The 16,885-nt window shown below is 41.4% G+C and overlaps 1 protein-coding gene across 2 annotated transcripts in view; it reads left to right on the top strand.

Moving 5' to 3' along the window:
• The window catches only part of MDN1 (midasin AAA ATPase 1), a 185,073-nt gene that overhangs the window by 155,000 nt on the left and 13,188 nt on the right, over nt 1–16,885 (top strand). For both annotated transcript variants that reach the window (XM_073022587.1, XM_038002256.2), the window contains exons 83-92: nt 993–1,154; nt 3,883–4,020; nt 7,363–7,504; nt 9,069–9,244; nt 9,798–9,950; nt 10,448–10,595; nt 13,090–13,394; nt 13,631–13,795; nt 15,523–15,624; nt 16,330–16,534. In XM_073022587.1, coding sequence (XP_072878688.1) covers nt 993–1,154; nt 3,883–4,020; nt 7,363–7,504; nt 9,069–9,244; nt 9,798–9,950; nt 10,448–10,595; nt 13,090–13,394; nt 13,631–13,795; nt 15,523–15,624; nt 16,330–16,534 — 1,696 coding nt within the window. The remainder of the gene's footprint in view (nt 1–992; nt 1,155–3,882; nt 4,021–7,362; nt 7,505–9,068; nt 9,245–9,797; nt 9,951–10,447; nt 10,596–13,089; nt 13,395–13,630; nt 13,796–15,522; nt 15,625–16,329; nt 16,535–16,885) is intronic.

The raw sequence follows: 16,885 nt of genomic DNA on the forward strand, positions 1-16,885 counted from the left end.
CACTAAGAACTTGGTCTCTTTATTTATACGTGCAAAGTCATTGACAAGCTTTGAAAAGCTTAGGGCTTGCTAGCTAATTGTTAGATGCATAGGTGCAGAAATGCTAACCATTCAGAATATCTATTAGGATTCTTTCATATCTTACACACTCCCAAATATTTGATGTTACTGATAGATGACGTTATCAACGGAGGCTTAGCGGCCACCCTATGTAAACACCATTCCTACTACAATAAGTGAAGAGTAAGCAGTTGTAGTCTTTGCAGTAAGTCCAGAGAAGCAACTTACTTTGCAGAACATTGTATGTTATTCCGTAGCATTGCCTCCAGTGCTAACTTTCAATCAGCAGAATTTATTTATAAACATTTTATTTTTATTATTTATTTTATTTTGGGGCATGGTCTCATTCTGTTGTCCAGGCTGGAGAGTGGTGGTGTGACCATGGCTCACTGCAGCCTTGACCTCCTGGGCTCAGGTGATCCTCCCACTTCAGCCTCCCAAATAGCTGGCACTATAGGCAGGCACCACCGTGCCCAGCTGATTTTTAAAGTTTTATAGAGATGGGTTCTGGCTGTTTTTTTTGTTTGGTATTTTTTGTAGAAATGGGGTTTTGCCATGTTGCCCACGCAACGTGAACTTGAACTCCTGGGCTCAAGCAGTCTACCCACCTTGGCCTCCGAAAGTGCTGGGATTAAAGACATAAGCCACTGTGCCTGGCCAACATTATATTTTTAAAAAACCAACATGGTTAGCCAAATGAGACATTGGTTTGAGATTATACTTTTGTGACGATATATGTAAATGAAGAAATCTCAGTGAGCTGTGTGTATTGGGGTGGGATGGGGGTTACAAACACATACATGTAACTTGCCATTAGTACTATTTAGTACATTCATAATGTTGTGCAATTACCACCACTGTCTAGTTCCAGAACGGAAATCTGGTACCTGCCAAGCAGTGTGAGCAGGCCTTTTGTTCTGTTTTGATCTCAGTTCTTCAGCCAATCCTGTTCCTTGCTGGTGCGCCTGGTGCCGGTCCTCTCCAGCTACTCAGACCTCGTCCTCTTCTTCCTGACCATGTCTTTGGCAACTCACCGTAGTACTGCAAAGCTGCTCTCTGTGCTTGCCCAGGTCTTTACGGAGCTTGCCCAGAAGGTAAGGACCGTTCACGTGGTGCACTGTGAGCAGCAGGTACCCAAGTAAATTTCATATCATTGGTCTTTTGTGTGATAGGGTTTTATTTTGGACCACCACAAATAGCAGGATGTGATTTGCTCTCCCTGTGGACTATTTAGGGCTTTGTCTGGCATCCTTTTGCTAACGCTGTTTCCACTAAAGTCTGGGAACCTGCAGATGATACCCACTATCCCCAACCCACCCTATCCCCCAAACTGACGAGTTTCCTAAACTCCAGAGCTGTCTAAAAGCTGCTGTTTTCTGTTACCACCCTTCTCTTCCCATCCCCAATTTAAATCCTCTTCAGCTAACTCTTGAACTACAGTTGTAGGATAAACCCTTAAGGCTATTAAGTTTTCTTTTAACCATGTAGGTGTAACTGTGATTAAATGATAATGGACCTATTATTAGAGTTTTTTTCCCACTGTCACGGTGGGTCACGCCTGTAATCCCAGCACTTTGGGAGGCTGAGGCGGGTGGATCACCTGATGTCAGGAGTTCAAGACCAGCCTGACTAATATTACAATGAAACTCCATCTCTACTAAAAATACAAAAATTAGCCGGGCGTGGTGGCATGTGTCTGTAATCCCAGCTACTCAGGAGGCTGAGACAGGAGAATTGCTTGAACCCGGGGAAGCAGAGGTTGCAGTGAGCCAAAATCATGCCATTGCACTCCAGCCTAGGCAACAAGAGCAAAACTCCATCTCAAATAAATAAATAAATAAATAAATAAATAAATAAATGTGGTTTTTTGTTTTGCTTTGTTGTTTTTGGAGACAGAGTCTCCAAGATTGTAATTGTGATTACAGGCACGTGCCACCACGCCTGGCTAATTTTTGTATTTTTAGTAGAGATGGGGGGTTTCACCACATTGGCCAGGATGGTCTCAATCTCCTGACCTCGTGATCCATCCACCTCGGCCTCCCAAAATGCTGGGATTACAGGTGTGAGCCACCGTGCCCGGCCAGTTTTTTTCTTTAGCAGGGAAGTCATTTGTTCTTTCAGGCATGTACCCAGTATTGTGAAAAGCACTGAGGTTGTAGAGATTGTAGACCCTCCCCTTGAAACTCAGGGGCAGTAGACAGTGAAATCTAATAGCAACATGGTGTGGGTAGGTCTAGTCATAGAGGTGTCCAGCTCTCGGTCTCTCTTAACCTCACCAAGCCTCAGTTTCCTCATTTGTAAAATGAGATCTGCCTACACTTATATGCATTTTTGTGAGAACCACCTGCATTTGAGTATATAAGTTTTGTTTTTCTTCTTCCTTAGCATTCTAAGATTTTCTCCAAGCTAAATACAGATGAGATGTACTTGAGGAAGATATGAATTTACAAACTGAAGATGGGGTCTAGATTTCTTATAAACAATTAAGAGTTCTTAGTTCTGAGTCTCTGAAATACTGGAAAGAGTTAAAAAGTGGGAGCCAAGCCTAATGCCTTGTATCAAGAGGATAAATATGTTTATCTGTAGTAATAATAAGTAAAAGAATGAGTCTCAGGCTTCTCCCCTCTGGTGGGCGCCAAGCTATCTTAACATTCCATTGCTTCTTGGAGAAAACACTGTATGCTAAAGACAGTGGCAGGAAAATGTATGACACGGGTGCCTTGAGATTTGGCTCAGCTAGATTTGTCCATTTGCACCGTAGCTTTTGTCTGACAGGCTGTAGAATGACTTTGGCCTTTCAAACCTTGGTCTGTTTGCGGGTAGGAATGGTTCTGCTATGTGTAGAATGTTGGGAGCCCTGTGGCTATCCCATACGTAGCAATTGCAGTAATCTACTCTGGTAAGGGCATCTGAAACTTCCTCCTGTGTGGTCTTATTCGTCTGTCTCTCAATGTTTCTCATTTAAATAATGTAGTTCAACGGGAAAATCAAGCAAGTAAGCCAAACTGTATTTTCCAGTCAACATTCTGAGAATATATGTCCTAAAAGTGGGTTTGCCGTTTTAAAATTTGTTCTAAGTATGCAAATTGTATTCATATCTCTTCTGAGTAGTTCCAAGGGAACTTGAAAGTAGGTTAGACAGTACTAAGATAATAGACATAGGTTGTAATTAAAGCTCTTGATCCACAGGAAGCTGTTTCTGTGTAACCAAGTCATAATTAGTGTTTACTGGTTTTTGGATCTTAATTCCTTGCTAATTAGCAGCTTATTTTTTTGTGCATTCTCATCCTCAGATTGACAAGTATCTTCATAGTATATATTTTCTCTTACAAAATTAACATTTCTGATTGACAGTCACTACTTTTTCTTTTTACTTATGCCCAGCGGGCTAGTATTCTTCTCAGGTTATTCTCCTGTATAAAATAGTTTTTCCCAACATTTCACAGTTATTACTGTGTCTGACTGTGTTCTCTCCAGAGCCTGTTCTTCCCTTGCTCAAGGACTTTCTCCTAAATACTGTCCTTCTAGTATACTTCATTTAGGTTTTTGTCTTGGCAAAGTGACAAATGACCACATGCCAGTAGCTTCTACAAAGTCAAGTCCTATGTTAAATCTGATGTCAAGCTGTAAAACTGCATAACTGTTAGCACCAAAGAGGAAAAGAATGTCAGAAGTCTACTGTACTTCCAGCAAATTTAAGATAATGAGCTAGAAAAAGAATTCAGTATGTGTTTAAGATTGTTTTCCTGTGGCAAGAATGAAAATCCCCTTTTAAAATTGCTTTTGTGCCTAATTGTTCACTTCCTTTTTCTTTTTTCTAAGGGATTTTGCTTGCCCAAAGAATTTATGGAAGATTCAGCTGGAGAGGGAGCAACTGAGTTCCATGACTTTGAGGGAGGTGGAATTGGAGAAGGCGAGGGCATGAAGGATGTGAGTGACCAGATAGAAAATGAAGAACAGGTACGTTTTCACATGGGTATACAGTTGACAGAAGATCACTCACTTTCTTTTCAATATGTAAGTTACACATAAAAATGGTTTTTACTAGGCTGTTTTTAATCTGTGATCTACAGAGCCCTAGATATATTGGTGCTTGGGCTGTGGGTGTAAATAAAAAGCCTAAAATCCACAGGAAGGAACCTGGCAACTCCATCATTGGTTGTGGCTATAATTAGGGAGGAAATGATTTTTACTTTTTTTTTTTTTTTAAATGGGCAGATATTTGCTGAAATTAGAGTATTTTTGATAGTATTTTTAAGCATAAAAGGCCTATCTTAAGTGATAATTGCATTAAACAATAATGCCAAAATTTGCTGTTAATAGATTTGCTGTTGTATATCTTTTAGGCGTAGAGAGTTTTAAAAAATCTGTATCCTTTTTGGTTGGAGTCAAGCAACCTTCTGAACTATTCAGATGTTGTGGACTAAGATTGTTACACTGCATGGATTTTTAAAATGCCTGTCTCATTTGGGAGTGATCTGTGTGTGTTGGGTGTATCACTTACATTCTAAGTTAAATCAGATCAGAAACTTGTATTTAAGGTAATTTTATAGTTATTAAAAATAAAGGAGAAAACCAATTCAAATTCCCTCTCTTCCTTGGCAGAGAAAACTGAAAAGAAATTAAAAGCCAAAAGAATAATGCTAGTATTTATGTTATGGAGCTCTAACTTTTTTTTTGGACCTATATTATCCTTAGATAATTGCTTTGTTATTTTGGCCTTTCTGTATTTCTCAAGTCTGACTTAATCACTGTATACTACTTTTCTAATAGAAAAAAAAAAAAGTCAAAAAAAAATGCAAACCTAATAGAAAAGTACAGTTCATGCAAAAAACGTTACGTGGATTACAAAGCTTCCAGAACAATTTGGTGGTGTCTGCTGAATTTTAAATTATGTGTATTCATTGACCCCTAAATTCCATGTTTTCTTATAGAAATGCTAGTGTCAAAGATAAATAGGTATATGAGTGTGTATATATGTCTGCATATAGATATTTACTATAGCATTATTTATATGGTGAAAATTGTGAAACAATCCAAATATTCATCAGAAAAGAATTAAATTATGGCACCATCCATGCAGAACAATGGTAAAAGTATGAATGAAGCAGAATGAGATGGTTTTGTATGTATCAACATGAAAATAACCTAAGGATCTTATTTCTTTAAGAGATGAGGTCTTGCTGTCTTGCCCAGGCTGGAGTACAGTTCTATAATCATAGCTCACTGCAGCCATGAACTCTTGGACTCAAGGAGTCCTCTTGTATTAGCCTCTTGAGTAGTTACGATGACAGGCGTGAGCCACCACACCTGGCTGAGATGTTTTTAAGAAAAGATGTGTTTTACAGTCTGGGTGTGGTGGCTCATGCCTGGATTCCTAGTACTTTGGGAGTCCAAGGCAGGAGGATCCCTTGAGGCCAGGAGTTCAAGACCAGCCTGGGCAACATAGGGAGACACTGTCTCTATGAAATTAAAACAAAACAAAACCCAGCCTAGCCAACATGGCAAAACTCTGTCTCTACTAAAAATACAAAAATTAGCTGGGTGTGGTGACATGCACCTGTAATCCCAGCTACTCGGGAGGCTGATGCAGGAGAATCGCCTGAACCTGGGAGGTGGAGGTTGCATTGGGCCAAGATCGCACCATTGCACTCCAGCCTGGATGACAGAGCAAGAGCTTGTTTCAGAAAAATAAAAATGAAAAAAGCAGATTGCATAACAGTCTGTAAAGCATGATCTCTTTTTTGTTTAAAAAGATGTTGGGAGGCAAGTATTGATAGCTACCACCTATATCACTAAGTATATGTTGGTGTATTCATAGAAAAAAGTCAAAGGTTCACTAGAATGTTATTGATAGTCATTCTCTGAGAGGCTTCGAGGATGGAGGTGTTATGGGGAAACTTGTTTTTATTTTATTTTGGAGACAGAGTCTTGCTCTGTCCCCCAGGCTGGAGTGTAGTGGCATAGTCTCGGCTCCCGGGTTCAAGCGATTCTCATGCCACAGTCTCCCAGGTAGCTGGGATTACAGGCGCACGCCACAACACCAGGGTAGTTTTTGTATTTTTAGTAGAGACAGGGTTTTGCCATGTTGGCTAAGCTGTTCTCAAACTCCTGACCCCTCAAGTGATCTGCCCGCCTCAGCCTCCCAAAGTGCTGGGATTATAGGCGTAAGTCACCATGACTGGCCATGACTTTTGTATTTTAAAAAGGACTTCTTTGTTTTTTGTTTTTTTTTTTTTTTGAAACGGAGTCTTGCTCTGTCACCCAGGCTAGAGTGCAGTGGTGTGATCTCAGCTCGCCACAACCTCTACCTGCTGGGTTCAAGCAATTATCCTGCCTCAGCCTCCTGAGTAGCTGGGATTACAGGCCCCCACCACCACACCTTGCTCATTTTTGTATTTTTAGTAGAGACACTGTTTCACCATCTTGGCCAGACTGGCCGCGAACTCCTGACCTTGTGATCCACCCGCCTCGGTCTCCCAAAGTACTGGAATTACAGGCATGAGCTACTGTGCCTAGCCTTAAAAAGAACTTTCAAAAATCAACCATAATGAAAGAGGTAACAATCATAAAACTTTTTGCCCCAAATATCACATCAGTTATATAGAAACATATAAATTAGGCTGGGCTCAGTTGCTCACACCTGTAATCCCACCACTTTGGGAGGCTAAGGCAGGAGAATTGCTTGTGCCCAGGAGTCGAGACCAACCTCGGCAACATGTCAAGGCCACATCTCTAGCAAAAAATAAAAAATTAGCCAGGTGTGGTTGTATGTCCCTGTGGTCCCAGCTACTGGGGAGGCTGAGGCAGAAGATTGCTTGATCCCAGGAGGTTGAGGCTGCAGCACTCCAGGCTGGGCAACATAGTGAGACCCTGTCTAAAAACATAAAAAATAATTTTTTATAAAAGAAATATATAAACCAAGGAAGAAAGAACAAGATTATCTTGGGCCACTGTCTTTCAGCGGTCATAGTGACAAAAATAGTATTAAAGAATTGGATAATAAAAGATTGATGAACTTTTTATCCTACAAAGAATATATATTCTTGCAAATGTCTCTGGGACTATTTTTACAATTCCCAATAAGAAAACCTGAACAAAATTCTATACTCTCTGATTACAATAAGTGGAAACTAACTCCAGAAATTTTGCAAATTCCATGTGGCTGTCTCTGTTGTTTCTTTTTTTTTCCTCTCCCAAATACATTTTTACACCATTAACGTTGGCATTTATATCTCAGAGCTGAAGCAAACATTGGTAAAGTTTCATTTATTATGTTTACTGTAATACTTTTTTATGTAGGTGGAAGATACATTTCAGAAGGGTCAAGAAAATGACAAAGAGGATCCTGATTCAAAATCTGATATTAAGGGCGAGGATAATGCCATTGAGATGTCGGAAGACTTTGACGGGAAAATGCATGATGGGGAGCTTGAAGAACAAGGTTTCAGATTATCTGTCACTTCATTCTTGTTTTTGAAAGCATAAATATTTTATCCAGGAAATTCCATGTTTCTAAAAAGGAACCTAATATAATCTTTTGAAATAAGTTGGTTACTGTGCTTAACTGCAAATGAAAACCTCAGCAACTGCATGTGCTGTCACCACCTCCACTGAGGCAGAAGTCCCTGGCCTCTCGTAGATTCTTCTCACATTGACTGATGTTCTCGCTGCCTCATGTGCTAGATGCAATGGCTCAGTAGTGTCCTTCAGGGAAGCCTGAAAGGAGATGATCCCTAATGGAGCTGGGCTCTCAACAAAAGGCAAATTGTTCTGTAGTGTTTAAAATACCTTTTATTCCTAATTAGAAAAATAGTAGATGTTTGTTGTAGATGATTTGGAACAAAAATGTAGAAAAGAAGTAGATCCCCCCTTAGGCCTACCACCCATAGCACTTAGTAAATTGTGGTATATTTCTTTCCATGTATTGCATGTATACACACACACAGACCATATACAGTTCTGTAGTCTGCTTTTTCTTTTTTTTTTTTTTTTTTTGAGACGGAGTCTCGCTCTGTCCCGCAGGCTGGAGTGCAGTGGCACAATCTCGGCTCACTGCAAGCTCTGCCTCCTAGGTTCACGCCATTCTCCTGCCTCAGCCTCCTAAGTAGCTGGGACTACAGGTGCCCACCACCATACCATGCCTGGCTAATTTGTGTGTGTGTGTGTGTATGTGTGTGTGTGTGTGTGTGTGTGTGTGTTTTTAGTAAAGACAGGGTTTCACTGTGTTAGCCAGGATGGTGTCAATCTTGTGACCTCGTGATCTGCCCACCTCAGCCTCCCAAAGTGCTGGAATTACAGGCATGAGCCACTGCGTTGGGCCTGCTTTTTTCATTTAACATCTTAAGAAAATTCTCCCTGTCATTAAAAATTATTTGAGAATTTGATTTTTTTAAAGTACATCATCATCTGTCACATGTTTGTACCATAATTCAGCCCTTGCCCCAAATTTCTGTCCAATTTGAGATACTGTGTCTTATTCTAAAATGAGTATCTTGCAGAAATGAAAGTTGACCTTTGTGGCAGTTGGCCTAAGGCACATAGGATATGACCTTTTGCAAAGTAGACCCTGTGCAAAGACAAATGACGACAATTCTGATTGAGACCTGATTTTAGATGTTGGAAAATATAGCAGTATATTGAAGATGGGGAGGACCCATGGAAACCACCTAGTCCAACCCCATCATTTCAGACACAAAACTCAGGTTGCTGAGTCCCATAATGGCCCAGCACCGAAACTAGACATCCTTGTAGGTAATTCCTTATTCATTTTACCATCTGTTCACACATTATAGGCTTCCTTGTGCCTCCACTTGGCAAAACACAGTAAGACTATGTCTGTGTCAGTAGATCTAAAGGCCTCCACCTGGAGGATGTGTTCTATAGAAAAAGGCAGTCAATCCCTGGTGGGTCCCTTGCCAGGGAATCGGGTCCACACCCCTCTTACATACACATGACTGGGTCAGTTTGGAGATCTGCCTAACTAAGCTCAGTGCCTTCCCTTTCAGAAGAGGATGATGAGAAATCAGATAGTGAGGGCGGAGACCTGGATAAACAGATGGGCGATCTCAATGGTGAGGAAGCTGACAAACTAGATGAGAGGCTTTGGGGTGATGACGATGAGGAGGAAGATGAAGAGGAAGAAGACAATAAAACTGAAGAAACAGGACCAGGAATGGATGAGGTAATTAAAAGATATCCCCCCTTCCAAACAAACTGAGAGGAGGTAATCTGCCCACCACCTACCATTCTCTGTCATTTACTTCTCTTCATTTTCTGTATTTGTTTTTGTTCTCTTTTTACCATTCCTCTTCTTCTTTTTTCTATCCTATCTCATTGATTACATTCAGAGTTAAGAGTAGCTTGACCTGAGTCATCCCATGTGTTATGGAGGAGGATGAACAAGACCCTGTGTAGATGTTCTAAGCTGATTCTCCTATAGGCCACTGAATTTTTCCACCTCACAGCTTGGGAGAAGTACAGGGCTGAGTGTAACACTGCAACCGCCCAGGGTGATACAATGAATTATCCAACTCACCCCACTATTCACACACCTAATAATATTGCTGCCATCATGGAGACCTGCATTGTTTTCTCTATGTCATGGATGGCACTTCATCAGCCATCCATGGGGTAGGTCCAGTAGGCAGAAATTTTGCATGTCTAAAAGTCAACTAATGCAGAAACAGTTTCTGGAATTGAGTGTGATGATTGTTTTTTCTTCCTCTGACATTTAGGAAGATTCTGAACTTGTTGCTAAAGATGACAACTTGGATAGTGGCAATTCAAACAAAGATAAAAGCCAGAAAGATAAGAAGGAAGAAAAGGAAGAATCAGAAGCTGATGATGGTAGAGAAGGTGAAGACAAAATTAATGAACAAATAGATGAGGTAATGAAGATTTGAAACTGATCTGCTCTCTTGACTCAAGGCTCTTGAACTGTATAGTTCTCGAGGTGTCTTGAGACATTTTTTCCCCTATTTGTTGACTGCTCCCCCATTACCTCATAAAAGAATATGCAACAGAGGCTCTTAACAGGACATAAAACATATAACTGTTGGTTCCTGACAGGGTAGTACACATGTTGTTTGGGCTTATGCTATAGATCAGAAGCTAAAACCTGTGATCCCTTCTTATTTCTTCTTGTAAGTTTCTTTGAGATTGAGTAACATAGCACCACTTGTCCTTGGAGAACCGCATAGAAGGTGAAATCTGAGATTCCAACATGAAAGGTCTAAAAATAAAATACTAATGTGTGCAGATAATTTTAGGGAATAGATACTGTATTCTCTCACAGTGTAAATACTTAGAGCTGATTTTATGGGAATTCTACTTTTAAAAACAATGGTATTTTAATTTTATCCCCGTTGTCTCCATTGTCCCAAAGAGGGAATATGATGATAATGAGGTGGACCCTTACCATGGCAATCAGGAAAAGCTGCCAGAACCCGAGGCCTTGGACCTTCCGGATGACTTGAACCTCGACAGTGAAGACAAGAATGGTGGTGAGGACACCGACAATGAAGAAGGAGAAGGTGCGTCTTTCAGAAACAAAGAGACCAGTTAGAACTCACTACTGAACAGTAATTGATTTCTCTTTTGAGAGCTAGCTCAGTGTCATGGCCAGGTGATAAATCATGTTTGGTTGGCTCAATCCCAGTTTGAGAAAATGGTTTGCCTTTCCTTTGTAGTATTTCTCATGTGATTATCCCTAGAGCTCATCAACCAGTAGGTGTTTCTCAAACTACTATCACGTCCTGTTATCACTTTTGGCACTGCTATGCCCTGGTGGTGCTTCACACACAGCACTGTCTCTTCACAGCCATTACTGTGTGTCCCGTCTCATGGGATGGTGTAAACACTGTGCAGTCTGGGTATACCAAGCTATCGTGGAGTCCGGTTATAGCTTTTTTAGGGAAATGATGGTTTTAGTTACTGATTGTCACATGCAGTGGGGAACAAGACTAATCCCAAGAGAAGTCACATGGCATATGACAGTATTTAGTGCCTTTGTCGTCCATTTTTCAACTCTAGTGAGTCCTTTAGGGGTGTTAGCTGGCATTAGTTGAGAGCACTGTGTTGGAGGTGCCCCCGTAACAGGGCCCCATTCCTGCTGCTTAATCAGACAGAAAGATGTGAGCTGGCCTTGCTCATAAATGAGTCAGTTACATAGTTATAACATCCATTTAAAAAAATGTATATGTATATTTTTATAATGCTATATTAGAACAAAGGTAGCAAGTTAGAAAGGAATAATAAGAGGTGCCATTTAGGTAAAAAATAATTTTGGAATCTAGTTGCAAACAAAGTCAATAACCAAGAAAGCATAAAGTTAAGAAAATTAAAATCCACTGAGAATGTAATAAGCTATCTGCTTTTAAATAGCCAGACTCGTTTTATAACTAAGGAACAATTATTTAAAATCATTTGCTAATTGAATAATAGACAATGGAAAAAGAAAACCAATAGGCTGGTTGCAGAGGCTTATGCCTATAAGGCTTCTCAACACTTTGGGAAGCCAAGGTGGGAGAATCACTTGAGCTCAGGGTTTGAGACCAACCTGAACAACATAGTGAGACCCTGTCTCTATCAAAGAAAAAAATAGTTGGGCATGGTGGCACACACCTGTAGTCCCAGCTACTCAGGAGGCTGAGGTGAGAGAATTGCTTGAGCCCAGGAGGTTGAGGCTACAATGGGCCATGATGTTGCCACTGCACTCCAGCTTGGGTGACAGAACGAGACTCTGTCTCTAAAAAATTAAAAAATTAGCCGGGTGCGGTGGTTCATGCCTGTAATCCCAGCACTTTTACTGAGGCTGAGGCGGGCGGATCACCTGAGGTTGGGAGTTCGAGACTAGCCTGACCAACATGGACCAACACCGTCTCTACTAAAAATACAAAATTAGCCCAGTATGGTGGCGCATGCCTGTAATCCTGGCTACTCCGGAGGCTGAGGCAGGAGAATCGCTTGAACCCCGGAGGCAGAGGTTGCCGTGAACCGAGATTGTGCCACTGCACGCCAGCCTGGGCAACAAGAGCGAGACTCTGTCTCAAAAAAATAAAAAATAAAAATAGTAAGAGTTATTTTAAGAATTTGCTAATAACTGATTTTTGAAGTGTCCAAAGTATAGAAAAGCTCTTTTGATAAAACTTTTTCAAAATAAGACGGTTTCTATTTCAGTGTGAGTTGTATTTTCTGTATATGATCATGACATCTACCAGTTGGTCACAATAATTGAGCATTAAGCTGTCATTTCCTATTGTTGGCCTAAAATTTTCCTATTTTTTTTTTTGTTTGTTTATGGGGGTTTTTTGGGGATAGATTAGCTATTATTTTTTAATGAAATGTGCCATTAAAACAACTGTATGTATATGGTTTAAAACAAAAATAGGCAAACTTTTTCTATAAAGCATCAGATATTAAATATTTTAGGCTTTGCAGACCATAAGCTCTCGATTGCAAATACTCAGTTCTACTGTTGTAGAGTGAAAGCAGCCATAGGCAGTACAAAATGAATGGGGTAAACACAATATATGTTGCTGTGTTCCAGTAAAAACTTTACTCTTTTTTTTTGGAGACAGGGTCTTGCCTTGTCACCCAGGCTGGAGTACTGGGGCATGATCATAGTTCACTGCAGCCTTGACCTCCTGGGCTCAAGTGATCCTCCTGCCTCAGCCTCCTGAATAGCCAAGACCATAGGTGCATGCCGCCATGCTTGGCTAATTTTTTATTTTTTGTAAAAGATGGGGTCTCACTATGATGCATGCCCAGGCTGGTCTTGAACTCAAGCGATCCTTCCGTCTCAGCCTCCCAAAGTGTTGGGATTATAGGCATGTGCCACTGTGTCCGGCCAGTAGAACTTTCTTCATAGAAACATGTGGAGGCCAGATTTGGCCTATGGGTCACAATTTGCCACTCGCTGGTTTAGAGAATTGTAATAAGATGAAACTTGCATAACTAGCTCCCAGCTTAAGAAATCATGTAAGTTTAAAAAATTCTACGTTCCTCCTTTTTGTTGTATCTATACAGAAGAGAATCCTTTGGAGATAAAAGAAAAACCAGAAGAAGCAGGTCATGAAGCTGAGGAAAGAGAGACTGAGACTGACCAGAACGAAAGTCAGAGTCCACAGGAGCCCGAGGAAGGCCCCAGTGAAGATGACAAGGCTAAAGGGGAGGAGGAAATGGACACAGGGGCTGATGATCAAGATGGAGATGCTGCTCAGCATCCTGAAGAACACTCCGAGGAGCAGCAGCAGTCTCTGGAGGAAAAAGACAGGGATGCTGACGAAGAAGGTGGAGAGAACGGCCCTGCTGACCAAGGTTTCCAGCCCCAGGTATCGTGGGATGTCTGGCTGTTTTCATTAAAAATAATGAGGAGGAGGAGAAGTCACCTTATTCCCCTTAGAATCCCTTTTAGGATACTCCTCCATCAACATGTGGCACTTCCAAGGAGTTCTAGGTTTCTGTTTTAAGACCCTCGCTGAGGAGTGGGGAAGCCTGCTTGTTGCAGGGTCTCCCACCTTATGCTGTTCTCCTAGAGCATTTAATGCCATGTTTGATTTCTCTGCAGAAGCAGGAAGAAGAACGGGAGGACTCTGATACAGAGGAGCAGGTGCCAGAGGTTTTGGAGAGGAAGGAGCACGCCTCCTGTGGGCAGACTGGTGTGGAGAACATGCAAAGCACACAGGCCGTGGAGTTGGCTGGGGCCGCACCAGAGAAGGAGCAGGGGAAAGAGGTGATCAATGGTTTCACTGCAGCCGCCAGCTGCCTCTTAGTAGGGTCTTTTCTCCCTGTCTGACATCACATTCTGTGTAGCATTAGTTGGTTTATGTGTCGTTATTTTGTTGTTTGTTTTGTTGTTGACATCTAACAGATCACATCTCATTCTTTTTTTTTTTTTTTTTTTTTTTGAGATGAAGTCTCTCTCTGTCGCCCAGGCTGGAGTGCAGTGGCGCGATCTCAGCTTACTGCAAGCTCCGCCTTTCAGGTTCACGCCATTCTCCTGCCTCAGCCTCCCAAGTAGGTGGGACTACAGGCACCCGCCACCTCGCCCGGCTAGTTTTTTGTATTTTTTAGTAGAGACGGGTTTCACTGTGTTAGCCAGGATGGTCTCGATCTCCTGACCTTGTGATTCGCCCATCTCGGCCTCCCAAAGAGCTGGGATTACAGGCTTAAGCCACCGTGCCCGACCCACATCTCATTCTTTAAGCAACGTGTGACTGAACAATTATTTTTTTAAAGACAGAGATACATTCTAAAAAATGCCTCATTTGGCAATTTTGTCATAGTGCAAACACCAGAGTGTACTTACACAAACCTCGATGGTAAAGCCAATTGCCCCTAGGCTGCAAACCTGTACAGTGTGTTACTGTACTGAATACTGCAGGCAGTTGTAACACAATGTAAGTATTTGTGAATCTAAACATGGAAAAGATATAGTGAAAGCGTGTTATTATCTTATGGGACCACCAGTGTACATGCAGTCTTTCCTTGACTGAAACGTTGTTGTGTGGGGGCATGACTGATACTTATTTTTACATGCCTCCCAGGACAAACCCCAGAATATCGGGTGTATTTAAGTGGTGTGCATAATAAGAAAAAGTTGTTAGACTGATAGCTCTAGATGGGAGAATCAGGTTCGTGTTTTTCAGAAAGCTCTCCAGGAAGCAAACGGAATTTAGACTTCAGGCAATGTATACCTTTAACGGTGTTTTTCTTTTCCTTGCTTATCATCAGGTTTCTAAATGTTTAATTTAAAAAGCAAATCACTTTTTCATTCTTGGATCTGGTGGTGATATGTTCTGATATAGCCACAATTCAGGTTGCTGGGTGCTATGGAAAGAACCTGGAATGTCAACACAGGACCTGCTGGTTACAGTGGTGATTCTGGATAACTTTAGTCTCTTTGAGTCCTAGTTCTTACTGACAATAACAACCATTTATATTGCTTATACCCTATGACTACCACACAGCCACCACCACAGTTATTCATTGAGCACCCATTGAGGTGCTAAGCATTTTCATTACTTCAGCAAGTCCTCACTATGTCCCCATGAGATAGATGATATTTTACTATTTTCTTCATTGTATATTTGAGAAAAATACACCTCAGTAAAGTTAAATGACAACCTCAAGTGTACCTAGCTGGTTGATGATGAAGCCTGGTTTCTATTTGAGGTCTGTCCTGCCTTTGGAGTGAGACATAATACTCCTGCAAAGAACTAAGCAGCCTTACAAAGGCCCCTGAGAGGGTAACATAAGGTCTGTACCTAGACACTCCTGTTTCTGCCTATAGGCCAGGCCTTAGTTACGATGAGTTCCAGAGCTGGCAGGTAGGCAGGAGTGATTATATGACTGAGAATAAAGAATAGCAGTGAGAGAAGTTGTATTCAATGCAGCACAGTAACCAGGGACTTGTAATAGCTTCTTTCACCTCATTCTTTTATGGCTTGGATTTCCTAGGAACACGGAAGTGGAGCTGCAGATGCAAACCAGGCAGAAGGCCATGAATCGAATTTCATTGCCCAGTTGACTTCCCAGAAGCACACCAGGAAAAACACACAGGTTTCTGTCACTCCTCAGTTAAACTTAGGTGAAGGCAGCATGTAGAAAAAGATGTTCCAAATGTAGTGCTTTAAAAAAAAAAAAGCTATCCTCCTGCTTTTGCTATCCCATCAGATATGATAGCAGCCTTGGTGAGCAGACCAGGATCATGGGGTTTACCCAGTGGGATCCCGTCACTGGGCTTCTTCCCTGCCTGTGTCTCTCCCCGACCCCTGATTCCGGCCATGAAGTCTTAAGAGCCAAGTGCTTTGTGCTACTGTCCAGCACCAACCGTCTCACTCTTTTCATTGTCCATAGGCTTTTGCTTTTTTAAGAGTTAAGTTTTTTAAGTAGGGTATAATGTATTCACATGATGCAAAATTAGTGTAAAAAACCAATCCCCTAAAAAGCCTATAGCCTATTCCTGTTCCCAAGGGACCCTCCTCAGAGCAAATTGGTATTACCAATTCTTTCTTCTTTCAGAGATACTTTCTGCATATATGGATGTGTGAAAGTGTGTTTCTTTGCCTTCATTTTGGATATCATAGATTGTTCTATATAAGTATATAGAGCTCCTATTCTTTTTAATAGCTGTATTGAATTCCATTCTTATATGGCTACACCTGATTTACTTATCCTGTCCCCTATAGATGAATATTATGTTTATTTTGAGTCCTTTTGTCATGACAGGCAAGGCTCTGATGAATATCTTTGTATTTCTCACAGAGTTTTAAGAGGAAACCTGGGCAGGCTGACAATGAACGTTCCATGGGTGATCACAATGAGCGTGTGCACAAGAGGCTGAGGACTGTGGATACGGACAGCCACGCCGAGCAGGGACCAGCTCAGCAGCCCCAGGCCCAGGTGGAGGATGCAGATGCATTTGAGCACATTAAACAAGGCAGCGACGCATACGATGCACAGACCTATGGTATGGTCCTGGGAAAACTGCTGCCTTTGTCCACTGAGCTCTCTGTAAGAGCTTGTGCTGTGTGACTGTGCTTGGCAGCTAATAGTACACATTTGTATCGGGAGAAAGGAAATGGCTTTGTAAACATAAGAAATGTCCAGAAATACAGTTTATTTTTGGTACAAAGGGATCTGTAACCAAGTGAAGATGATTAAGATATCTTGGTTTAGTATAAACCCTTTAAATATCCTTAAATATAATAGTTAAAAATAACAGTTGGCCACATCTAAACCCTGATATCAGGGTTTCTTAGTACTGGACATTTCTTTCTTCTTAGTCAATGTATTGAGCTTTTGCTTGGTGCCAAAAAAC

The sequence above is a fragment of the Chlorocebus sabaeus genome, chromosome 13 (assembly GCF_047675955.1).
Source record: "Chlorocebus sabaeus isolate Y175 chromosome 13, mChlSab1.0.hap1, whole genome shotgun sequence".
Taxonomy (NCBI): Eukaryota; Metazoa; Chordata; class Mammalia; order Primates; family Cercopithecidae; genus Chlorocebus; species Chlorocebus sabaeus.